The sequence below is a fragment of the Choristoneura fumiferana genome, chromosome 4 (assembly GCF_025370935.1).
Source record: "Choristoneura fumiferana chromosome 4, NRCan_CFum_1, whole genome shotgun sequence".
Lineage (NCBI taxonomy): Eukaryota > Metazoa > Arthropoda > Insecta > Lepidoptera > Tortricidae > Choristoneura > Choristoneura fumiferana.
The window spans coordinates 8,485,250-8,512,154 of record NC_133475.1 but is presented as its reverse complement, the minus strand read 5'-3'; the positions used below and the strand labels follow the sequence as shown (position 1 = coordinate 8,512,154).

Genomic DNA, 26,905 nt, shown 5'->3' with positions numbered 1-26,905 from the left:
TAATGTTTAATGAAAGACTGAATACTGTTCAAACATTTATTTGAAAATTTGTGCTACACAAGCATGATATAAAAATACATGATAATAAATATTAACACTGACTTAGCTATGTAAGTTATTAACCGGCTAATGCACAATAATACTTTCATTATCACTTACCATACTAATATGCCTTTTAGACTGAAAATGGAATGTAAATATTTAGTACCGTTAATTTTGAATGTTGAAGTTAGGTCGAATCTAATTTGCTATATCAGTATACAGTGTTTTGATCTATTATGACCAAGAGAGACGTTAGGCGTTTTGATACTTAATTAAAAGTTGTACTTTCAAAAATTTGAGATTGAATTAGAAGCTCAGGTAACTTGTGCAAAATCAGTTATCAATCCTTTTAAATCTTTACATTGCCATACCTAAAGAAATTAAATGCCTTAAACTGGAATAATAATTATAGTACTTAATAGTAAAAAAAAATACTATAAAATAGTGTAGTAATACATAGAAAGCACATACAAAAATCAGTAATTATATAATAACAGGTAACACTATTATGAAAATCAGACTCTTAAAACAATCACTAACAAAATGTCAACTTAACTTTAACACCTGGAATAAAATTTATTATGTGCTTCTTAAAAAGGTGCCTCACTATAAACTGATCGTATTCATAAACCATAACATTCCCACCCTGTTTTAAATTGCACATAATTTTTAACGTAACTAATTATAATTATACAAAACTATCAAATCACGAATAAAACAATGTCAGAAAAACAGAAAATACAGTACCTATCAATAGATACATTATTTGTGATCATGTAAGATTAGATTCGTCATGGTCTTAGGAGCTAGCTACGTAGCAGAATTCTTAAAATATAAGCATCCAACATTTTGGCAATTTGAACGACTCGAAAATTACAAGATTGAGCCACACAATTACTGGAGCTAAGTACTTCTATTCCAAGTAGCCGTAAATCTTAGCAAGCTAAATTTAGAAGCATTCCAGTGCACAGATAGTTACTAAAGCCTTACGTCTAGATAATGTGGCATTTGAGCACTGGCTTTAAATTTGAATTTGTGACCAAACTATCTAGCATCTTTATGGCTATTTTGCTGTGGGGTCATTACTTCGTATGTAAATGCACTTACTAGAAAATAAATACACATTCGATAGCAGCATGTTTTGAGCAAGTACAACATTGAGACATCGCACATTGTAGACTTGTACTATCTTGTACCTAGTCGATCTCTAACGCCTACAAGTCATAGAAGGCTCTAGAAGTTCAGTTGGAATGATAGATCAAATGTTAAAAGTCGCTAATGAGATCTTTTATTAAAAAATGGTGAGAGTTCTTACCTAGTAGAAATTAGCAACGTGTCGACTTCAATTAGATATAACACCCGGATAATACCTCTCCTATTTGGCGTTTACTACTAGCTATAAAACAGTACTGTATAAGTCACATTATTATCACCGAGGTACCCATATAGCTAGCTGTTCCGAAAAGCCTCCAAAAAGGGCCTAAGACTGTTCAAGTCGACGATCGTGTAACTCTCGCAACGGTTTACAGCAGGGGTCTCCAGACTTCAGTCAAAAGCACTAGCCTAGCCATTCACTAGTGGCTATATTAAAGTTAAAACTGGCGAGACATTCTATACGCCATAGATCCTCAACAAAAGAAACTTTGCCCTGTAGGTACTTTGTTTTAAATGTTTAATTTATGTGATCTGGGGCAAGTAAATATACTGATCAAAATCGTACGTGTTTGCCTTTGACTTACTTTATGTTTGCTCTTGGGACTTGTTGGAGAGGATTTTCACATCTCATCATCATCATCATCAAGCCTCTGATACATTGTCCGAATGTTTGATCTTTGACACTAGGCGTGACTATATGGCAAACACTAGGCGCTTTAGTCAGTAGATCCCTGGCTTACAGCGTGCGTAAGGACGATGGGTGTTTAGGAAGATTCTCGTTGTATATGCGACTGGAGAGCTGCGATGTGTTGCTCCAATTCGCGCACTCGCTGCTGGCTGTTGTGTAACTGCCGTTTCACTATCCGCAACTCTTCCCCTTGGCGGTTGAAGGCGATACGAAGCTGAAAAAAGTTTCGTCAATAATTAAATAATACCTACCTACTTGTAAACGTCATAAAGAGGGCAAGGTTCCCCCAGATTGCTACCACCATCTCGCTCGCTAATCCTGCCGTGAAGCAGCAGTGCTTGCACTGTTGTGTTTCGGCGTGGAGAGTAAGACAGCCGGTGAAATTACTGGCACTTGAGGTATCCCATCTTAGGCCTCTAGGTTGGCAACGCATCTGCAATACCCCTGGTGTTGCAGATGTTTATGGGCGGTGATGATCTCTTACCATCAGGAGACCCACTTGCTCGTTTGCCATCCAGTCAAATAAAAAATAAATGCTTCGGGATAAAAACTGTCCTATGTCCTTCCCCGGGATTGAAACTATCTCTATACCCCTGGTGTTGCAGATGTTTATGGGCGGTGGTGATATCTTACCATCAGGAGACCCACTTGCTCGTTTGCCATCCAGTTGAATAAAAAAAAACAAATTTCATCTAAATTTCAGCATTTTAAGCGTGAAGAGGTAATAGACAGACTTTCGTAGTTATATTACTCCAACCGCCAACGTTAAAGCCCGTGTTCGCGGTGGATGCAGGCCGCGAAGCAACTTTATATCTATGTGTCAGGCCTGTGTCCAACAATGGACGTCCTACGGCTATTATGATGATGATAATGATTACGAATGTGTGTGATTTTTAGTGTCCCTTGTGGGAGAGCCCCAGATACCCTCTTCTTCTCTGTTCAGGGCTGAAAAAGACCTGTCTGATGATGATGGATTACTTATGTATATCCAACAGATACCTCATGCTCGGTGCTGAAAACATCCCCTTGGTTTATCTGCTTATAGAGAGGCACGGGCTCCGCGTCCCCGCTCTGTTTGCCAAACATCTTCTGTAGTTGGTGAAACTTAGTGTTTTGGTTGGCGCTCGTCTTCTGAGATTTCTCTATCACTGGCGCCTGTAAGAAAAAACGGTGAGGTAAATTGCAATGTCAGACTACTTTAAACGGCAGAGATCAGGCTGTACGATTACAACCAGGATCGTATCCGCAAGAAGGAACTCCTCAATGGTTAATGGCATCGACTTGAAATTTGGAACGGAACTGTAGTCTAGATGACGATGCAAGTACAGTCAGCAAAAAAAAACTTGCATCATTTTTTTTCCACTTAAAAAAATTATAAGTACTTACAAGCTTTTTTGCTGTCTGTACTTGCATTGTCATCTAGACTACATTTCCACCACCCACCTGCACATCGTTGTCGTTGTTAGCGTGATTATCCTGCCAGGTGCCGAGCGGGCGGTAGTCGGGCGTGGTTTCCCTGGAGAGGAAAGCGAACTTCTTGCGGTTGTTCGCGTCTTGCGGCTGCAACGCCGGCGCGTCCTTGCTCGTGGTTCGCGGCTTGTGCGTCGATATTGTGACACCTGAAAAAAATGTTAGATTACAGTAGGTTGCGTATTCGAGCATTTCAACCGCCTCATTTTCGTGGTCACATTTTTTATGAATGGGCTGCAAGGAGGGGCAGCTGCCCCCCCCCCCAGAGATTCTAAAAAAGTTGGCCCTGGGCCATCAGCTGGCGACGCCTTTCTGCAGGTTTCCACTCAAGAACCGGTGTGCCCAGTACTTCAGCTTATTTCGCTGAGGTATGTCGGTCATTATTATTTCTAACGCTCCTGGAAGTCCTGGAACACGCTCACACAAAATAACACTGATTAAAGTACTTCTTTTAAGTGGTAATAAAATTTATTTAAGGAAACGCATTATGGTACAATTGAAGTATACTGAACGATCCTAAAAATAATCTATTATTCCCCCAAGTCTTGACCCTGCGGAACTGCGGAAGAGAGCCCATAATGCTGTATCGTGATCCCACTACGTTGGGAGAGAAATACACCAGCCCTATTTGTCATTGGTAATTTTGATTTCTTTTTATTTGACCAAAATTTTTGTGTTTTCTTTTTACATTTATGGTCTAAGATCAGCAAGGTAATTAGCTTAAGAACATGGTTGCACTTGTATATCTTACCAGTTTTCATACTAATCAACAAAGGTGGTGCATTCATTCCGCTCAACCAATCTTTAGCAGACAAAGCGGGCAGAGGCGCAGCTGTGTCGGGGTACAAATCCTCCTGAAAAAAAAAAATTGCTGTGATTAAAAAGAGCGCAAAATGGACAGGACTTACTTTTTTTTTATTGAGTTCGTTTCGTCAACTTAGAGCCTTATCACACTAGCAATTTGCGGGAGAGTTGAAAGCGAAGCGAGTTCGATGCGAGCGCGCAACGATTTCGCCGCCAGCGCGCAGGGAGTTCGCTGAAGATGCCCTATTATTATTGTACGAGAGTACAATATGGCGTTTATGGCGCTAACGCAGCGAACTCGCTGCGCGCTGGCCTCGCTTTGAACTCGTCCGCAACTCGCTAGTGTGATAAGGCCCTAAAAGTCTACATAATTGTTACCTGGAAGCAGTCCGACTTGCGCGGCACTATCATGGCGATGGGTTCGCAGAGCCCCCGCGACGTGTGGAGCTTGTAGAAGCGGAATACTTCGCAGGCGGCGGTGTTTACGCCACGCTTCGGCATGAAACCCAGGCCCCGCTGGAAACGTAAAACAATACGGTTTGATAACTCTGACTGCCATATCCTGTATATTATTGTAGCGACTCCTAGCGCCATCTAGCGAGCAAATAAAGAAACTCCGACCCAGTCCTAGATGGCGCTATTGAAGTTTTCAACTCGGACTATCATATTATTATGAAAATATAGATATATGTAAGTCTGTCTGTGCATATTTAACTGTTACATCCCATTTTCCGGTTTAATTTTGTAGTTGCAATAATCTACTCACTTGTGGGTTTCCGGAGAGGAACTGGTTCAGGAAATGCACATAAGGCGCCTCGTCCACCACTTCGTAGTACCGAATGTTCCCGTCGCCCTTGCCAGCAAGGTAAACCTGCAAAAACAGGTTTTTTTTTTTAAAAAGCAGTCATTTTTTATTTCATTTTGGCTCGCGCGGTTTGCCTATTTGCCACAGACGCGTGAAGGTGAGGAAACACTTTTTAGGAATAATTCAACAGGAAGACATTCTTTACTTGCAGAAGATCAGATTATATTTGAATCTGATTATTCTTCAAAGAATCCGCGTCAAATATGTCACAAGAGGTGATTACAGCCAGGGGTCCATGCATAAATTACGGCGGTCATGCAGTTTGTGACACAGGAACAAAATAATGTCGATTTTCATAGCAGTAGGAGAGGACAAGGAAGGGGGGGTCTATAAATGAGAAAAGTGGTGTGATACACTTTATGGATGGTGACCTCAAATAAATTTAGAATATCACTTGTCCAATATTTGCCGTTGAAACTAGGAACACCACTAAAGGTCTCGCGCCTATTCCAATGGAGTTACTGTGCCGTGTACCAGTACATGATCAACCCAATAGATAGTATGGGTACGACTATAGGTCTACTCCTGTTGGCTCTTGCTGAGGCACTAACTTCAAACTGGTAGAAAAATATCTACATGGTTTTTTTGGAGACGGTCCAATTTTTGTTATAAAGTTTTGCTCAACGAAAGATCTGTGACATAAAATACAGGAACTTAACAAAAAACGCTAAAACAAGCTCTAAGAGCTGGTTCAATCTAACAGCCTCTAATGACTTACCATATTAGTATCATGGTCGTAATAAGGGAACACTACTCCCGACGAGCTGTCAATGGTCTCGCAGGCCAGAGGCTTGTCCAAAGAATGCTGGTCCCAGATAGCGTACTGGCGGTCGCTGTAGCGCGAGAATCCTGTCGTCAACACCTTGCCCTGGCTGCCGAGGAAGGTACATTTGGAGGCTTTGGTGCCTAAATGGCAGGGGCCTTCCTGTGAAATAAAGATGATATACAATAAGACATGTTTTGGCGCACACTACGGAAAAAAAGGAAAACGTTTGAAATGAATAGTGGGCATGACCTGCGCTGCAATCCCACTATTCCAGTTTTTATCCCGAAAAAAGTTCCCGTGGGATAGCGATAACGAATTCTACGCAGACGGACTCGCGGGCAACAGACTAGTTATGAATAAGAATATGCTTTATTGTGTTTGTGACAATAAAGTTTATTCCCACAAACATATAAGACAGTTTCAAGAACAGTGAACAAAATATTTACAAATTAGAGAAAATTGCAATGAAAAGAAGTACACTACACAGTTTTGAGGTCCTAGTCTTAGCATGTGCTGGGCAAGCAGTCCAGCGCTAATTTTCAGCCTGGACCTCTGAGCTCGGCGGTTGCAGACTTGATGAGCAACAGAGTTTGACGCTGTGCTTTCGAGTACAGAAAATATGAAAAATAATTTCATCATCATCATCCCAGCCTATTTACGTCCCACTGCTGGGCACAGGCCTCCTCTCAGAATGAGAGGGATTGGGCCGTAGTTCCGACGCGGGCCCAGTGCGGATTGGGAACTTCACACATACCATTGTATTACTTCACAGTGTGTGCAGGTTTCCTCACGATGTTTTCCTTTACCTTAAAAAGCTCGTGCTAAATTTCAAATGTAATTTCGCACATGAATTTCGAAAAACTCAAAGGTGCCGGCCGGGGTTTGAACCCACGAACCTCTGCTTGAGAGGCGATAGGTCAAGCCACTAAGCCACCACGGCACAATTTAATATCTTATACTTATAGGTATACATATATACCTAGTGCCATTCACGAAGACGCGTGATTTTGTCAAAATTAGACATTAATGAAATTGTAATAAGAACCATGGCACGCGTGAATGACTCTAACTTTAGGAGTATGGATGGATGTATTATATAAAATAGGCAATCAGTACAAGTCCCTATTCCCAGCATGTTTTGCCTCCTGTACTTCATACTTAGTCAACGCTTCTATTATTATCAAATACCCAACGATAATACAGGACTTAGATTAAAAAGATAGGCAAAATAAACAGATAACAGTGTCAACAAAAATGCCAGTTTTATTGATTGTCTGAAGTCCCGACTACTTGTAAGCGCTAGGCTAATTTTGATGGTACAATTTCTATTTACTATACCATTATGTACCAATGGGCCCAGTTTGGTCTAAGTCATCACTTTTACAAGTTGGATTGGAATGTTGTTGACTATCATTGAAACAGGCGTTACTTTGCAGAAGTCCATATCAATGACCATCAAAATGTATGTAACTGCCAAGTTGTTGGAATGGACAGCACTCACGGAAAGTACGATACCGCTCCTCGGCTCGATGACTCGCAGTTTCTTGTCTTTGCAGGTGGTGGCCAGGAGGGAGCCGTCGCGGTTGAACGACATGCAGTAGATGACGTCGCTGTGGCAGTCGATCATTTTCATCGCCTCGCCTTTGCCTACATCCCACACAAAGATCTGCAAAAAAATTAGAGAAGAATCAATGAGTATATTGTTACTCATTACTATAGGTAGTGCCACCAGAGTTAAGGTCACGCACACAAGAACATGTCGTGTAATGACGGCAGGATTTAGACATCAACTCATTCATTTCATTGATTCTCCTTTTATGCAATCAGTTGTTTTTGTAGCTGTCTGTGTAATCAATCATTCACTTTAACCCTCGTGGCTTAATTATTGTTGCAACTTTTCCGGGATAAAAAGTAGCATATGTAGTTATATGTTAAAGGACAGGTCCCGCTACATACAGAAAGTAAGAAAGAAATAAAGAAAGATTTGGTTCCATCAGTACCACCACCTCACAGTAATAAAACTAAAAATCACTAAATCAAGTGGTGAAACGAAGGGACACATAGTTTGTTAGAGATAGCAGATTTCGGAAAATTGCATAGTTCCCGCGGGATAGCGATAAACGAATTCTACGAAGACGGAGTCGCGGGCAAAAGGCTAGTATTAAACTATTGAAGGACGGTTCTTTATAACTTTTTCATTCATATTTGGCAATAGAGCTACTTATCTACTGCCCATTCTCACATCGACCCTTAGTCGCCTTTTACGATACCCTTAAAAAATATCGGTCCTATTCTAAAACTGAGTACGGCACGGCTATACAGATTACAACAGAATATCAATAACGGTTCGACAAACGGTTAAATCTGTTTCTTATATTTTATTGCAACCATAACGTACCGTGGTACATAATCTAAACTAAACGGTCTAATCGCCCCATACGCCGTCACGCGTGATTGTTGATTTGATGGACTCGTCTCTCGTCTGCAAAATGGGAGCGCATTTAAAGCACTAATGACAGGAGATGGTGCACTAATGGTGGAGTACAGTAACTGGGACTAGTAAGACACGTTTATATCTGACACGTCCTACCGGCGCCCTAGAAATAGAATCGTATCAGATTATGCACGCCTTGTTGTGTCAGATATTGGTGCTGGTGACTGTACACGAAAAGAAGATCGTAATCGTAGGTATATATCGTTTTAGCTATTGCTATAAAAACATATTATATTGTCGGCATACGGTAAAAGGTAGGAAGATGTTTCTTCGTTCGTGTGCCACATGCATGTGTGCATAACATTTCGTCGTTAAATCAGTTTTTAAAATTACCCCGGCATATTAAAGGCACCCTGGTTTACGGTAACTTTTGACATTAGCGTAGACGTATAGGTAAATTAAATAGGTGTGGTGTATCTTGCTCGTAACAAAGGTGGCAAAAAAATTAAGAGCGAAGATAAACTAAATTCAACTCCTGGCATATGTATTTTATGGTAGGTATTTCCAGACCGGATAAAAGTATATCTATTAATTATTATGCATCTTTAATTGGCTCTGATGAGAATGTTTGTAAGATTGTTTCATCAAATTGTGAGAGTTTTCTCAAAGAAATAGAGATAGAGGATGAGTTTTCTACGGATTAACCGCTTTTAGGTAAGTTTAGATAGAGGAAGGGGATTAATAACAAAAGTGTCCAAGAGATAGACTAGCATCCTAAATAAAGAACCTAATAATTATTCAATATCGATCGTAATTGCGAAGCGAATTCTTAACCTCTGATTGGAAAGACATACAATTTAGTGTGTTGTTTTTATATGAATAAGTCTCAAAGTTAGTCATTTGTGTTTGTTTCTTTTCTTTTGTACAATAAAGAGTTTACATTATATACATAAATAAGGAACACAATGTAGTTTTAGGACTTCTCATTGGAATTTAAGTAAAATCTCGGAATTTAACTCCAATGTCAGACCTAACGGTTCACGCGGATAGAGGCTAGTATATTAAATTTTGGAAAATTAATTACACAAATTAAACGGTTAGATAGATAGATTATATATTATATGAGTGCGTTCAAAACAGTGGCGTTACCGTTTAATTTGTATAATCTTCGAAATGTGTCTCACGAGAGCTTAAGTAAAATTATATTTTGCTTACCAAATAGTCGAAACCAGCGCTCAGCAGTATATTTTCCGCAGTAGGATGCCACTCGATGTAGGCAACGCGACGTTTGTGCCCGTGCAGTTCCACCAGCCAGTCGGTTAGATGCATAGACAAACCGCCGTCCGGGATATGCCATAGTTTAACCTAAAAATTACAGAGTTTCTGTTAACCTCTTCCTAGTAAAGTTATTTAACCATTTGATTGATAATCTATTCTTATGTCTTGATTGAATCAGTGGCCATATTGTCTATAGCTATTGTGTATATCCTTATCAGACAGAAAGAAGTGGTGAAAACTATCCCATGTGTGTTAGACTACAAGGCCTCTGGTGTTGCTTTCTAGAAGTATCTAGGAACCAAAGCTAATATAATAATACAAAGGGCTCATAAATGTTTTTGCGAATAAGCCAAATTGTATTGTTGGATTTCTGGATGTCTAATACATAAACATTTGTTTGTCATGACAAATATCCTTAACTACATAGTGATATAGATACATAATAAATAAATGATTGATTCAGACATTAGAAACTTTGGGGAATCCATATTCAGAAACGCTTTTTTTGTTGTAGACGAGCAAGATAAAATAAAAAGGTTGTATGCATAACTGATAATGTTTTATTTTAATGACCTTGCTTGCAAAGTTTTGCATCATGGACTAATATCATTTGGGTTGTGTAAAAGACTCGATATGTCATTTAAATCTAGTATTCAAACATAAAAGTAACACAACAACATAAAAGTTTTTGGGTGCCATTATTATGTAAAGATATTATCCTCGTCTTGAAAAAACTGAATAAGATCAGTAAAGATATCTATATCCTGCAAACTGTCCAATTAAGGGGCTGTTTCACCATCCATTGATTAGTGTTAACTGACGGTTTAATGTGATGCCGTCTCCGTCTATTCGAACAAAACAAATAGAGACGACATCACATTTAACCGTCAGTTAACACTAATCAATGGATGGTGAAACAGCCCCTAAATCAATTTTCCGTGTAGCTCTCTTGAACTTTTATCGCTGTTAAACAAAAAAAAAATTTACACCGATATTAAACCACCAATTAAGACGATGAAACATAATTACAATAACTCGTATGCTTTCAAATAGTACAAAAACCGGTAAATTGGTCAATCGGAACATCCCCCTCTTAATGGGTACCAATTTGCTCAGACAAACAGCGATTGTGGTTAAAAAATTTGGCGCAAACTAAAATTACCGTGCAGTCATCGGAACATGACGCGATGATGTTATCGTTGAAAGGGTTCCATTTGATGTCGAGGACCGGGCCTTTGTGGCCGGTGACGCGGCTTGCGTTGAAGTCGAGGCGACCAGTCTAAAAAAAAGAAACATTAGTGTTACTTTTTGCCTAAGACGATAAGTAGTTTATATGAAATCAATAAATTTTTGGTTCAACCTTATACACACTTTTTTTTTGATTAGGTAAAAATATGTGTTATAGTTTGGCAAGCGTCCTTGATAATTTAACGGTTCAAAACACAATACATTGAACTTCACGCTATCAAAAAAATGAATAAGTATCCGATTCTTGGAAAAAATATTATATTATAATGATACTTAAAAGGATGTTTAACGGTTATTTTCATAATCTCAGTAGATTAAATTATCTTTTACCTTCACAAGGGTTTTTGACTTTTTAAGGTAAATTAAAAAGCACACCTAATATTTTTTACTTCCAACTCAAGGCTACCAGGTTAATACAATGAATGACTGATTTCAACAGAATGTTGGGTGCTGTGTAAGAATTTAAGAGTATAAATTTTTCTGGGAAGCGGGAACAAAAGAGACAAATAATAAGTTGCGCTTTCTAGAAGGGGTCGAGTCTTCAATGACGTCAGAAATTAGCCCTCGTGTATTTGTGTGTAATGGAACTACTTTGTGTGGCGGCCGTGATGACGTCACACTGTGATTAACAAGCTCAATTTAGTTGTTCTTCATTGTCATACAAAAGTAATTGAATAAAAAAGACATTTGTCTAAATCAGTAGTTCCCAAACTTATTTTTCTCGTGGACCACTTTCAAAATTTTACTGGTTTCGGTGGACCCCCTGCTGATACATTTCTACCACATTCTTTAAGTCGCCAAAAAATAAAAATTGTGTCGCTTCTGAGTTCTGTCCAGTCGCTTGCCTTATTAAAATATTATCTGCTTAGTTAGGTACTTAAAACAATGTAGGTAGGCCCTTATAAAAACTATGCTTACATTTTGGCTCTTTACTATCAAAAGCAGATAAATTTTCGTGGACCCCCATTAACATCTTATGGACCCCCATTTTTTGTTCACGCCTACGTAGACCCCCAGCAAGTCTCCCGTGGACCCCTGGGGGTCCACCTGGACCACTTTGGGAATCACTGGTCTAAATGGTTACAGATGTGTTAGGTATAAGGATACGACACAATGCAATTAATATTCAACCTCACCTATTTGGTCCAGCAATAAACGATTTAATATACTCGTATCTGATATTGGTACGCTTTTAGAATTAAATATTTTCTAGAATTCTTTGCTACTGTACTGGCCTTATTAAAATAACTCGTGTAACGTTGTAATCAGGTATACATAGATAAATATGCAACACTTTGCTAAAAAATGCTTAGATACGCACTAATGCGTTGGACAATAGAGTCTAATGATATCTGATGGCAATTGTACCTTATTTATCTTCTTTTTAACGTAAATCAATCTTAAGAGAAGGAAACAGTTGCTGTTACAAAACAGCGGCCTCTTTGAATTTCTCAACGTTTGTATTAAAAAAAAAAACGTTATCTCGACAAATCCCAATTACAACGTGCGAACACAATTCCTGTAATTACCGCGATAATTATTTAAATGCCCAAGATAATACGTCACTTGTTTCAAAACCCGAGATTGCAAGTGAAACTGTGGTACTGCAGTTAAAATCGTTTGTTTTGAACACAGTATGACATTTATTGCTGCAATTCTCACGGCGTAGGTGCTAACGTTCGATTTCAATGCCTTTGCTATCACCTGACGTGTTACGGTCTCATTAATTAGCTAGTAAATTAATACAAAAAAGATACTTAATGGATACACAATGTTGCGCGAACCTCGCATGCATATTATTTCATTGTGATAATGCATTTCGGTTCGTAGGTACAACTGGTCAAGGCCAAGTAATGGACAAGTGATTGTAAATATTTGACAATCGCTTAAAACGTTCACAGTCGCGTGCGATGAGTAAAAAAGTCAATAAGAAGTGGTAAGTAAATCATAGTTTGATGGTACATGACGTAAGCTAGCGTTTGTCTCGACTTGGGTACGGTGTTAGGTCAGCTTGGTACTGTAGAATTGTAGATACAAATGTTTAAGCAATCGTTCAACCATCAACTTCATCCATGTGCCTGCTGCAGCAAAATATCATAAGTTCAACATTTCTCTATGATTTTTTTAATCGAAAATATTTTTGTTTGCTCCAGACGGGATTCAAGCCCACAACTCCTCTGGCTATACTACTCGCGGAAGGTGTTCTACCAACTAAACCGCCATGGAACCCGACAAGCCATCCGAACATCTTGAACGCTTGCATACGTCAGTAAAAAAAATCTGAACTTTCGTTGAACAATCGCAAAAAGCGAATAGTATTAGTTATAATTAGTTTTCTATAAACCAGAGTTCTCGCCAATCAACCTGTTACTTATTAGGTAACAATACAATACAATAACTCTTTATTGAACACCAACACAGTAAGCAGTACAGAAAACACATGTACATAGACCTACCTTTAACGTTTTAGAACTAAATTAATTAAATCGAAGTCGTACTACTAATAATTACAAATGCGAACGTTTAAAAATGTGTATGCCGATATACCCACGGGATTGAGATGTAACCCTGCAAATTATAGAAAGCACAGTCACTGAGACTAGAGGCATTAAATTCTGTACGGGTTTCATTCGACTTGAACGAAGACCACGATTTGATATCACAATTCTAATGGGAATTTAATAAAATCCCGAAATTCCATTTCACCTGCGAGAGCTAATCTTTACGCGAGCGGACCGGTAAAAGCTAGTTTCTTTCATAAACGGATGTTAAGACCCCATCAATTATTTATCTCTGGATTACACCGACCTACGCTAGGGTCCGTTTGCATCCGCTAACCTGATTTTGTGAATTGAGTACGTGCGCAGACTTTTAACTTCGTTATTACGTTATGATCTGTGTCTATCCTACGCAAGTAAATCTGGGTGGCCTGGGATTGAGCAGGGACATGGGGCCGATTTGCGTTGTCATTGAGATCAATCTCTACTGTATCCTGCTAAGGCCCTAGGTACCTAAGGTACACGCTGAGTATGGCCTTTTTTACTTTTTCGGCACAATGTTTCTTTTCTTTTCCTATTTAGTAAGTATATAAGATTATGTAAGGTTTTCTTATTTTTTAGTTGTCATTTATTTTTCTTGTTGTGCCGACTTTTAGCAAATAAATTTATTCTTTCTTTCTACTAAATAACTTTGTTATTCAGACCAAGCTTCCTAAACATAGCGTCCCATGGTATCAGAGGGCCCAGTAGGAGTTAACACAAAGCCCAATGTTTTGTTTTCAATTTTAATGCCCTTCTAAAGTCACGTACATATACGGTGCCATACATGTTCATACACATTTTAAAAAAGCCGGTTACCTTAATTTTTAGGGTTCCGTACCCAAAGGGTGCCAACGGAACCCTATTACTGAGACTCCACTGTCTGTCTATCGGTCTGTCCGTCCGTCTGTCACACACAGGGCTCTGTCTCTTAAGTCGTAACAGTTAGACACTTGAAATTTTTACAGATTATGTATTACTGAGCCCCCAATAACAACAAATACTAAAACAGAATAAAATAAATATTTAAGGGGGGCTCCCATAGAAACAAAGGTGATTGTTTTGTCGTTTTTTTGCTAATGTCTAATGTTGTATTTGTATAGATAATGGTACGGAACCCTTCGTGCGTGAGTCCGACTCGCACTTGGCCGGTTTTTTAATTTAATTTTTATTATTACTTATACACATTATGAACTTGTAGATTTCAGTTGTCTATTACGGTTCTTGAGATGCAACCTGAGATAGACAGACACACAGACAGACGGACGAACAACGCAGCGGCATTAATAGGATTCCGTTTGATACCCTTCGTTTAAGGAATCCTAAAAATTACAGTATACTAGGTACTGGAAGGACCATGAGTCGCAATGACTGAGATTTGTTTTGCTCTGGGCCTTAGGAGGATATGAAATATTAAACGTAGGTGAAATTTCCGCCTAAAAATTTCACTCCTGGCTGTTCGGTTTGGTATTTGTAATCTTTATTCTACGAGTAGGTACCAAATCAGTACGCAAAACACACACGTACTACATACCTACATACAATACTATGAGGTCAAATACGGCTTATAAATGTGTAGGTTACCTATAATTTACTCTTTTATAGCATTTAACTATTTGGCTGCGCGGCGCGGCTCGCATTACAATTTACAACTCAAATCTGGTTGTTTTCCAAAACAAAATTACAGTAAAACCAGAATGTTAATGTCGGTTTTCTTCGTTTTCCTGAAGATTCAAATGAGAAAGAAAAAGAAAATCGATCTTTTGTTTCGAGTTTCGATCGACATTAGCAAACTAGTTCAAGTGAACTTGATTTCGAGTAGGTATGCCGTCATTAAAACAATTGACCGGATTGTCTATTGAAATGAGAATAGCTCAGTCGATGGCACCTCACGGGCTCACTCACACACGCACACACACACACACACACACACACACACACATCATTACACCATGCATTGCATTTTCTCGTCCCTAGCTCACTGTATTCCTTTTTTACTATCCACTATAAATATAAAAACTCACGCACTCGTAGATAAAGCTAACACACTGTCATGCTAACCGTCTAGGAAACAGAAGTTCCTGCATGTAACAGGCCATATTTTCTAACGCGCCCGCAGTCATAATCGAATTCAGCGTCTCTATCTGGCGACATTTTACGCCGTTTGACAGATAGAAATGGAGATTGCGAATATTGCGATTGTTAATATGCCGTACCTATTGTATAATAGACCGTAGCTTTAATTTAGGTACTATTATAATATGCATATTTTTATCTTGCCGCCTATTGTTTACCTTGTAATTTTATTTCTGTGTAGGTACCTGTTTTCTGTATCGCTTACTATTTATGGTGTTGTACAATAAGAGTCATCATATTGCATTGTATTGTATTTTTTTCATCATTGGTGATCGGAACCCCTCCTTGGGTATGGGCATCCTACAGCTTGTTCCAGGCCTTCTGTTTGTTCCTATTTATCTACATTTGCTAACAGCTACTTGCTCCCTTTTGTATTTTCTGTGCACCTTTTTCTAGACCGTCCTCTTTCTTTTTCCTGTTAGGCCTTCTCATAGTTGTCTCTAATGTCTTCCTCTTGCCTATGCATCTATGCCCGGTCCACCGCCACTTCTGCATTAAAGCATAATGTACGGACTCTACTATAATTAACTTTTTACTTTTTGTATCCTTAGTTTTAGTACGCTCCTTTCCATACATTTCTGATATCGCACTGGTTTAGGTTTTATTTTTGTGTTTAAAAGTAGTTTTGAATTATTCACGGTTAATTACAATAAACGATTTTTTTACGAAACGTAAATGATGACTACCAACGACGATAAACTCCCGATATTTCGAAGCAATTGCATGCATCACGATCACCGGCAGTCTATCCATCTCCCGTCACCCGTAACAAAATCAAAATCAAAGCGTTTATTGTGCAAGTATGCTGCAAAGGGCTCTTTACATACATGTCACTTTTTTTAAAACAAATTATTAGACCTACGAAATAAATAATAAGTCAGGAAGCGTAACTCAGACAAATTCCACACAAAAAGTGGCCATATTTTAAACCAAAATAACTTATGATTCAAATACGAATCATTTTCGAGGTTGCAAATCGACGTGCTTGTTGATTGGTTAAAATTCAGAAACAAAAGCAGGGATTGGTTTGCGCGCGTGATGCAATGTCAGACGACGCGCAGAACACGGTTTTTAAACCCTGCCCACTAGGACACGCAAGGACATTTTTCTAATGCAGTTACAATGTCTGACTTATTATTTTATTCGTAGCATTAGACATAGCCTACAGTTTTCGTAACTTACATGATCCAAAGGTAGCACCAGGAAGGCACCTCCGCCCGCTACCTCGGTGACTATGGCCACGAACTTAGGGTTGACAGCACAAAAGTTGGAATCATGGGCATTCCTGGTAATCTTAATGTTGTCATAGCAACGTTCCCTCTTCGACGGAACGCCGTATACATGGCGGAATTTAGAGCTCCTCACGCCACGGAACCAAACCTGAAATATAGCTTAATTAGCGAATTCTTACTTTACGATCATAGGATATCCTGAAACAAGGTTACAGAGGTCTCAATGCCAATTAATATATTTAAGTACTTACGTAACTTTCAATGTCACATAAAATACTTAGCAAAATTATAAACGTATTAAATTATTATTTTTACACTATTGCCTAAATCCTATAAATAAGCCTCAAATACGAAGCCAATTATAGCTTAGGTACTTAGTCAATCCAATCTTTTCAGTTAGGTATCGTATGTTTTTCTCAACAAATACCTAATCACAATCGATCATCATTATTATACCTAGTGCCATCCGAAGACGCGTGATTGTGTCAAAATGAGACATTAATGACATTGTAATAAGAACCACATCACGCGTCATCGTGAATGACTCTACCTATAACTCTAGTTTCAGCAATCATATAAATGCATTTAAATGGCAAATAGACACGTTTCATACTGTATTACGTACTTGCACTCATTCGTTAGGCGTGCACGCAATAATTAGAAAACTATCTACATTACAGTAGTTATAATTTTGCATAAATAAACTTGCAAAAAATCGATACGAGTAACCAGCGAAGAATATCGAATTTAACGCCACGTCTCTAATGAAGAAAATGCAATCGGTGGCCAAGTGTTTAATTACTTAATTTTTATTGATAGTTATAAAAGTCATTCGCTTTGCCATTACGAATTGCTAATTGTTCATAAAGTCTAAGTAAGGTTTCGCGAAAATTTATGGCAGGTGTTGCTAAATCAACCTTCCGTTAATTTGTAAATAATAATAAAGTGACGCTATCGTAAAAACAAGTTAATTGTCTTAAATTTTGCGCGTAAAAAATACATTAATTATGATAGGTATCGCTTGTCTCTGTTGGATAGGATACGCTTATTTCATGAGTGATCTGGTCACTCTCACTAATGCCACTGATCAATAATTGTAGAATGGGATCATTACCTCATTGGACACTGATAGATGCACCTACCATGAAAAAGCTAAGTTCCATATATTGGACCTTTGCGACAAAACTGTGACATCTGTAAAATCACAACTTTGGAGATAGCACACTTTGTTTATTTATCAAAAATAGCAAAGTTTTGTCGCAAAGAAGCGATATAACTAGCGGGATTAAACTATAATTGATGTAGTCGTTTGCTTTCCATCGTTTAATAAAAACAACTATTTATGCATGTAAAATTGGAGAAATATCACAATACTTGCAAATAATATGGTAAACTGAACAATGTGTTCCCAAGTACATTTACTATGCTCATGCAATATAACTTACGCCTGTGTCTTTTCATCTTGAGACTAACCTCACGTACAAGTAAGAAGAACTAGAACTAAGAACTAGAATAAAAAATCTACCTATCATCGTTAGAAATTTATTTCGATATAAATGGCGTCGAACTTTCGTCTCGCCGTTATATCTAACTGCCTCTTGACCGGTTTTTGCAAGAGGGTTACGGATAAAGAAGCTACATAATAACCGCTATAATAAGGCGTAACATCAAATTTAAATAATGGAAAGTTTACTTTAAATTATGTGGATTGATTGGATCAGTGGCAGACGTAATGATTACTGTGCAGTTTTTTGAGTTCAAAACTACGAGCCTACATGTGTCACTGATTTTTTATTACATAAAACTGACCCGTGACGTGATTGACCCTATCTCATACCTATGATGAAACGTGCAGATGAGGCCTAAGGCACTGGTATAGTACTACTTAAGTATACATTAAAGTCTCCGCAAGTGCCGGATTAGCCCATAAGTAAATTAAGCAATTGCTTAGGGCATCACGTCTTGGGGAGCAACATAAACAGCACCAAAAAAATAAATTTGGTAGCACAAATAAGGCAAGGCTGGTTACCAGTTGTGGACCAGTTGTGGTGGTTGGTGCCCAGGTGTGGATTGCTTAGGGCAGGGGTCGCCAAACTACTGTAGGAACTAGGTTGTATACCGCTGGCAGGTGGTAAAACTGACCACCTGGAACGCTTCATTATGTATAATGATAGTATTTTTGTATTGTATGATTCTAGAATTTGATTTTAAAAGACGATTGACAGCGGTATACATGAGCACAGATTGCTCCCGACAGCCTGAGCGGCTGGACCTATCTCTGTAAAAGTATTTCTCTAAAGCTCTAAAGCTCTATAAGAAAATAAAAGCAAATTACAGAAGTTATAATTTTTATTTGAACTGAGTTGAAGTCACGCGCGTAGATCCCCTTCCAAGTCCGGCCTGCGAGCCCCTCTAATCCGGCCCGCGGAATGAAAGCGGGAGAGCCCACGGTCCGGCCCGCGATAGGGACCGACTTTAAAAGCTACAAGTAACTAGTAATTAGTTTTATAAGACCCGCCACTGACGGTAATTGGTCATAATCATAGATAGCCTCATGAACATAATAACACCAAGTGCGTTCCTTATGCGTTACTCTCATCTAGATACCCCCTGAAGACTAAGTCTATTTAACTAATGTATTACCCCATGACCAGCCAAAGTCATGGCCCGCATGAATTTACATTAAGTGCAGTCTGGCCCTTGAGTCAAAAAGTTTGAAGACCCCTGGCCTAAGGCATCAGTCTTAATCCGGCACTGGGTAGTACCTACCTTAGGTGTGAATTAACTAAATACTAAATAGTATGAATTCGTACCCACAAGTCTCGTAACGTAGGCAACCCTAGGAATTTTGGATGGGGCCTAATGAATTAATGTCGATAGAATAAACTAATTTAATTTAAATGCAATAGAGTATGAATATGTAACGTCCGTCTACGTAAAACGGAGATTTTACTGATTAATAATAAGATATCTTGATAATTAAATGTAGTAGGACATGTGATAAAGAACGAAATAGCTATAACTATATTTATGCAAATACTTCACCTAGTCGTTGATCGTGTACAATAATATAGGTTTGTGAACATTTTTATTAACCTCAAGAGACGATGCCCACTTCATGAACGAATTTAATAGACAGTGAAGAAATAACGTAGAGTGCCGCATGAAATTAAGTCCTATTAGACAACGAAGTGAAATTGACCATAATAATACCTACTACCGAGAAAGAGAAATATTTTTCTTTAGAAAACACGAAATTAATTGCGAATGAATTCTAGGAACAAGTACAAAAGGTAATTTATAAAAAGCTCTATTACTAAAATGCTCTATAAGTGTGCAAAAAAAAAAGAATAAAAGATAGGTACTCTACCTGTGAATTAGTCATGATGCCTCCAGTCTATTCAGGTGCGATATCAAGGCATGCACTACAAGACACTCCCAAACTATAAAGTCTTGTGCATTATAAATAATCGTGTACACAAATAACATAAAATCCAGCTGCCCACAACATGACGCACTGTAACTTAACACTGAAATATTCAAAACAAACAAAAAGGATGCATTAAACACAAAACAATTTGCAAAATAAGGGGGTATTACACTGGACGCATAATTGGAAGTCACATGTGATGCTCTGTAATTAAAACGAGTGATTATTGTGATAGAGCGACGCAGACGCGTGCCTTGATCGGCGGGCGAAAAAAAAGTGAAAAGCAAAGTTACAAAGTCGTTGCCGCCCGACGTCGAGAGAGTATTAAATTCACGCGTTTGGCTCTATAGTTGTTCTATAAGCTATAAAGTTCAATCAATTAACTAACACCTCTCACAGGCAAAGTTTAAGAGGTCACATCGTGCACTTCCTTTAATCAAAAATCAAACATACGTTGCGTACATAAATGCGACTGACGTTTAAATTATTGTGATTCTAATAAATATTTACATAACATTAAAAGCCTGAACAAGTACTTCGATAAAGCATGATAAAGCTATTATAAAACATGATTCATACAATACACTTAAAATGTAGCATACTAACACTTTCCCTCCACTTCAGTTAGTTACATGATGGGCAACTAAGCGTTACACTAAATACAAACGGCACTACCGCATACAACTTCAACAGACTCGTATAATCGAATAGTAAAGTTATTTCTGCTTCGATTGTGGCCAGTTAATAGCAGTGTTAAAACTCAGCAGCGATACACTTTTACTGCTAAGTTATAGCAACTTTATATGAGTGCTGATAATATTAAAATGCTTTTTTACGTAGCCATTAAGTCATGACGAGACCACCTTAAAGATCGTTACCTATTAATGAAGAATTCATGATTTGAATAAATAATAAGTAATAATAAAAAAAAAATTGCATGTATACAAGATAATCTATTGAGAATGGCTCAATTGATTTTCACAAACTATATTTTAACTTCATGTGTATATATAAACGCTCTGGAAACCTTAACCACGAAAAACTTTTTCTCGAACGACTTTATCACGAATAATATTTATCACGAAAAATATATATCTCTTTATCCAGCGGCGAGGTACCAAAAGTAGGTGTCATAAGGACATCCCATCGATGACATTTATTTTAAGTCCTGGGGCTCCCCTTTGGTACACCCTATCTGGTGCCTCGCTGACAGCGAGTGAGTGAAGCGAGCGAGCAAGACGTTTTAGGGCAGAAGCGACTCAGATAGTTTATGTTCAGAAACTTTTGATGTTAGGTTTTATTTTTTAACAGCACAGAAAATGATTATTATGGTATTGTGAATGCCAGTAAGTTCGGGATTTTGTACTTTCGGTCATTTGAAACCATATTTTTGCGTCATAAAGTTCCTAGTTCACTATAAAGTTTTCTCGTGATAAAGTTTTCGTGATTAAGATTTGCCGCGATAAAGTTTTCGTGATAAAATCTTTAGTGGTAAAGTTTTTGTGAAAAGTCTTTAGTGGTAGTCTATTCGTGATGTAATTTTTCGTGTCGCCCTTCTTTTCGATCTCTTCCTGGTATTTATTGAGCTATTTCATCATCATCCCAGCCTATATACGTCCCACTGCTGGGCACAGGCCTCCTCTCAGAATAAGAGGGCTTGGGCCGTAGTTCCCACGCAGGCCTAGTGCGGATTGGGAACTTCACACAAACCATTGAATTGCTTTGCAGGTTTGTTCAGGTTTTCCTTCACCGTAAAAGCTCGTGGTCAATTTCAAATATAATTTCGGACATGAAACACTCAAGAGGTGCCCGCTGGGGTTTGAACCCTCAATCCTCTGCTTGGCACATGCTGACTGTGCTGATCCTGTGGCTGACACATACTATTTCATGGTATTGAGCTATCTAATGAGCTGAAATGTGGTACACTTATATAAACACAATGACATACATACACAAACACGTTCAACTAAGAACGCCTGCATTTGCATCGGGAATTAAAAACAGTCATTTAAATCTTAATGCAAGTGTTTAACTATGTTAATGACGTCCAAGCACCGTCCAAGTAACCGAAATGTGGAAATACTTTAGTCGCCGATTGTACACGTAAGTAGCACATGTCATGGTTTGGTGGTCAAAATGTACTGAAAATGACATAATATTTGAGTTCAAGTTACATCAGACTTCAGCTAAAAATGAGATTTAAAACATCTTGAAATCATTGTGACCTTGATTTTGTTTTAATAATGAGGCCATATCCGCTTCTAATACCATACTTACTAATTATATCCTTATATAAATATCATGGGACATTGGCACCAATTGACCTAGTCCCAATCTAAGCAAAGCTTGTACTATGGGTACTAAGCAACCCATAAACATACTTATATAGATAAATACATATGAAACATTCAAGATTCAAGAGCAAACATTAGTATTATTCCTACAAATATCTGCCCTGACCAGATTGAACCTGGGGCATCAGGCTTCACAGTCAGGTTCTCTAACCAACATAATATCCATTTCATACATTTTCTAAATAATGATATTAGTCACAGAATTTTGTTTATAATATTATGTAGTGTTAAATCACAAAAACTAGTTTTTATAGAAAGTGAATTATAATAAAATCGGAAGATACTTTTATTGCATAATACCTATATTACATGACAAAGTTTGATTAATATGCATGGCAAAGGTGAAAGTTATTATTGAATTAAAAATAACAAGTAGTTCCCAAGCTATATTTAAACAAGGTGTTCTATGTAATTTCTTTGAAACTATGTGATTTGATGAAACTTAAATTAATTAAACATTCCATGGGGTCTATAATAGAAGGTTGTGAGAACTTTAAAATGTTTTTATATTTTATTAGCCTTTCTATACCTTTGGCTTGAAACATGATTGTGAAACTTTATAAGGGCTAGCATGACTGACCATAACTTTTGTAGCTTATTGTGTCCTTTTCTGACAGCCTCACGCATTACATTACATGTAAGAGTGGGTTAGAATTAGAAATTCGCTCATGTCATCTATTGTTAATATTAATACATTGGTGGATCAACAATTTTTGTTGTTATTCTGTCCCGTCAGCAAGGCGACAAAAGTAGTACAGATTAATAGAAGAAATGTTGTGTTGTGTCATATTATACTAACATGCTTATTAGATGAGCAATTATAGAAGGGGCTTAAAACTACCACAAAAATGCACGTTTGGCAAATTTTAATCCTATGTCTAATAATATAATATATAAACTTACGGTTTAAAGAGTGACCCAAGAGAAAGTAACTATAGCAACGAGTGACAAGAAAAAGTTAAGCACTAGGTAATATGAATTGAACTCATGACTGCAACTCTGTTTCTGAAGTATTCATTTATTGCTACCCTGTGGGAATGCAAGTTTCCACAATAAAAATCATTCTGTCTTTTCCAGGGATTCAAACTATCTTCATACTAAATTTCATCCAAATCAGTTCAGCAGTTTCAGCGTGAAGAGGTAACAGACAGACAGTTACTGACGCATTTTTAATATTAATATAGTTGTGGGGCATTCTTCTTGATTTCAATGAATAGTCAACAAAAAGTACAGTCAGCAAACAACTTATCAAAAATGCAATTTTCAATAAAAAGTTATTGTCATATTTAGGTCATCCCCTCTCTATGGCCCTTTATTTACTTTCCAAACAATTGAGTGCAATTTTTTTTTTTAGAATAATTGTGATTAATTTTGCTCTGCAAGCCTGTGGTTTTTTTTAAGTAAACCAAAATTGAACCCAGTGGCAATTATCATTAAGTCGATAATAATTGATGTATAAGATGTGAAAAAGTCCTTTTTTTAAGTCACTTGCTTGAGTACCTGGCTTTTGTTTATGCACCTGCCGGCTCCAAAAAGTACTGACAGGATCACAAAGAAATTAGGAAAAACACCGCGTGGATCTCGCTAGGATTAAAACTATGTATTAGGAGTTCGATAACAGTAGTAAAACAACGAAATGAAAAGGGAAAGTCGCCAATAATAGCATGCAAAGTGAAATGCGGGAACAAAATAGCATACTTTACTGATAATCGATACTTGTTCACTAGGATAAGCAATAAAATAATTGATAGCTTTACGTACTAATATTACCTTGGCAGCAGGTTTGTTGCAAGCCCTTACATCAACCAAAGTACTTTTAGCAGGACTTTTCTCTACGATATTTAAAATTTCCAAACAATTACTCTCTTGTATGGACTCTTCCTTTGCCGGAGGCATGCCTTGAATGGAATCGCTTAGGGCCTTATATTTAATTAATTTGTTACTATAGCGTAATTATCACTTCTGACACCTAATTTTAGAATACACTTAAAACTAGAGCTAAATTAAAACAATTTAGTAAATTAGAAGCTAGAGACAGCAGTCTTTGACTATACTGGCTGGCTGTTGCTTGATGGCTGGCTGTGTGTGTGTGGGTGGTTCGAATGGAATGAATGAATGAATTCGAATGAACGAACCGAACGAACGCTCTCATTATACCATAGACTTATAATAGTACACTACGTTTACGTTAGGTTACTCTTTCTACGCATTATATATTATACATATTGAATATATTGAAACTCGCATTCCATTCGCACTCGCACGAACGAACGACACGCTGCATGCAGCAGGGCTACTACGAAACCCGAAACTCGAAGTTTGTATCGTGCGGTCCCTCTGACACTTATACTATTTAATACGAGAACGAGAGGGACGGTACGATACGAACTTAGATTTTCCAGTTTCGTAGTAAGTAGCCAGGGCTACTACGAAACTCGCAAATCGAAGTTCGTATTACACCGTCCCTTTCACTCGCGTATTAAATCACATAAGCGTCAGTGGGAACGGCAACATACGAAGTTCGAGTTTTGCACTTCAAGGGCCTGTGTGAAAGTGAAAATAATTTGTATGGGAGTGAGTGAATGTTGAACGAATTGAATGAATGAAATGACAAGAATGAGTTTTGATAGGTTGCGGCACACTACAAGACAAGTGTTGCGGTATGGTTGCGTGCGGCTGCGGTTGCGTGGCGCGGTGCGGTGGCCGGTGGCTGTGTGCTACGCTACGGTCCAATTCACGCAGCGGCAGCACTTTGTGTCGCTGTTTTGACATTATTCACTATACTATATATTCTATAGGCGCGGCCTCATGCAGTCGCTCGACGCTCGTTTCCAGCGATAAATCTGGTCACGTGACCCCATTTTTAATTTCCCGCGACTCAAATCGGTAATCGCTAGTCGCTCGTTTGCAATCGCTCGTCGCTCGTTTGCAGCGAACAATCTGGTCACGTGATCCTATTTCGACTCAAAAAAAGTAGCGTCAAGTCGCCGCGTAAAAGACTACAGGGAGGGCTTAGGGTGTTGCTTAAAAATCAACTTTCATAAAAGTCATTGTCTTATCCCGCCATCGGGTTCTATGACCCCGATTAATGCTAGTTTTCTTTATTTTAAAAAATAATAATTTTAGAGGTCGCTTGATAAATTTGTTAAAAAAACGTAAATTGGCATCAATTTAATACATGTCCCGTTTGTCCCAGTTTTGTATTTATTTTACTTTTAGAACGTGTCTTGGACATCTATGGTGTATCAAGTAAAGGAAATTCCCGAGCAATCGCCCAGGAACCCCCTTTACTTGATACACCCCCCACGTACCACGAGTTACTTAGTTAATTTGTGAATGACTTCAGAAATAAATACCTTGATGGGGAAAAAATCTACTTCAGTGTCTTACATATCCTAATTTTAGTTAACTTATGCTAAATTGTCACAAATTGATTTGATTTTAATAAAAAAATATTGTTCATATGAACTCGCAGAAACAATAATTATATTTGTTCATGGTGTTAAAAATCCTGTATGATAGTTTAACCCACATTAATGCTGCTAATTACTAATACGATACAAGCAGAAAAATATTTAAATTTAATAAAAAATAAAAAAATACCGTTACCGTTTTCGAGGTTTAGGAATCTGATTTAGATTTAGGTATCTGATTTTTTTTTAATGTGAAGGTAATTCGCACTAAATCTTGAGTTGTGATATTTAATTTTTTTTTCCATAATTTTTAATGCAGAAAATCTTGAATAGTTGTGTTATCACAAGTAAAAAATATAAAAAAAACTCGTGCAGCTTTTTATTTGACGTTTTACAAAAACTTAAATTTGCTCTTCTCCTCAATTTTGGTTTAGTTTGACGAGCTTGACTGATTCCGTGGCTATGCAAATCCAAAATCTTAATTTCGTACGTTTTATAAAAAAAAACTATTAGTCGCAATTTTCAAACAGATTTAGGCTGCAATATATCTAATCTTAACAAGAGGCCTATGTCCACGGCTCAGAAGTGGGATGGGGCATATACTACATGCAGCCTACGTAGGTAGGCTCGAAATCAGACTAGAAAGATAAACCAACTCAAGTTCAAATTTAAACACTTGCCAAAGAAAAAAAGTTATTTTATAATCATTTATCAACTAACAGAATGATTGATTTGAAAATATACTTAGCGGCACAAAATTTTGCCCCCTCTACATACAAAATTACCTATATTTCTGCATATATTTGAGGGCCAGATTTTTTTCCGCTCAATATAGTTGAATATAGTAAACATCTTTACTTTATTGCGTGCGCCTGATAAATTTTGCACCAGTTCTTGTGCACATCGTGCCTTTTTGCGTCGTTATATTTTAACTTTGAAGTGCCAATATATACTTACAGGTCATTGTCGCAACGTGGCTTGAGTAGTAACGAGTGCAACGATTATTACAATATCACCAACGCCGAATCAAGCCCAACGAGTTAATTGTATGTA

General features: G+C 37.8%; 1 protein-coding gene across 6 annotated transcripts; it reads right to left on the bottom strand.

Annotated features, from left to right (window-relative positions):
* Positions 1-22: 22 nt before the first annotated feature.
* Positions 23-26,884, bottom strand: LOC141427408 (coronin-2B-like). Of its 6 annotated transcripts, none has more exons than XM_074086795.1 (13): positions 26,810-26,884; positions 20,026-20,185; positions 16,606-16,803; positions 10,665-10,781; positions 9,440-9,589; positions 7,292-7,456; positions 5,743-5,949; positions 4,926-5,030; positions 4,538-4,675; positions 4,107-4,209; positions 3,329-3,504; positions 2,885-3,040; positions 23-2,099 (listed from the first exon to the last, which is right to left on the bottom strand). In XM_074086795.1, exons 2-13 carry the CDS (start codon positions 20,038-20,040, stop codon positions 1,962-1,964), a joined length of 1,668 nt encoding a protein of 555 aa, XP_073942896.1. In that variant the 5' UTR covers positions 20,041-20,185; positions 26,810-26,884; the 3' UTR covers positions 23-1,961. The 6 variants fall into 6 exon arrangements, with proteins under 6 accessions (XP_073942896.1, XP_073942893.1, XP_073942895.1 ...); XM_074086792.1 differs by lacking the exon at positions 26,810-26,884 and adding an exon at positions 24,210-24,300; XM_074086794.1 differs by lacking the exon at positions 26,810-26,884 and adding an exon at positions 24,201-24,217.
* Between the last annotated feature and the right edge of the window lie 21 nt (positions 26,885-26,905).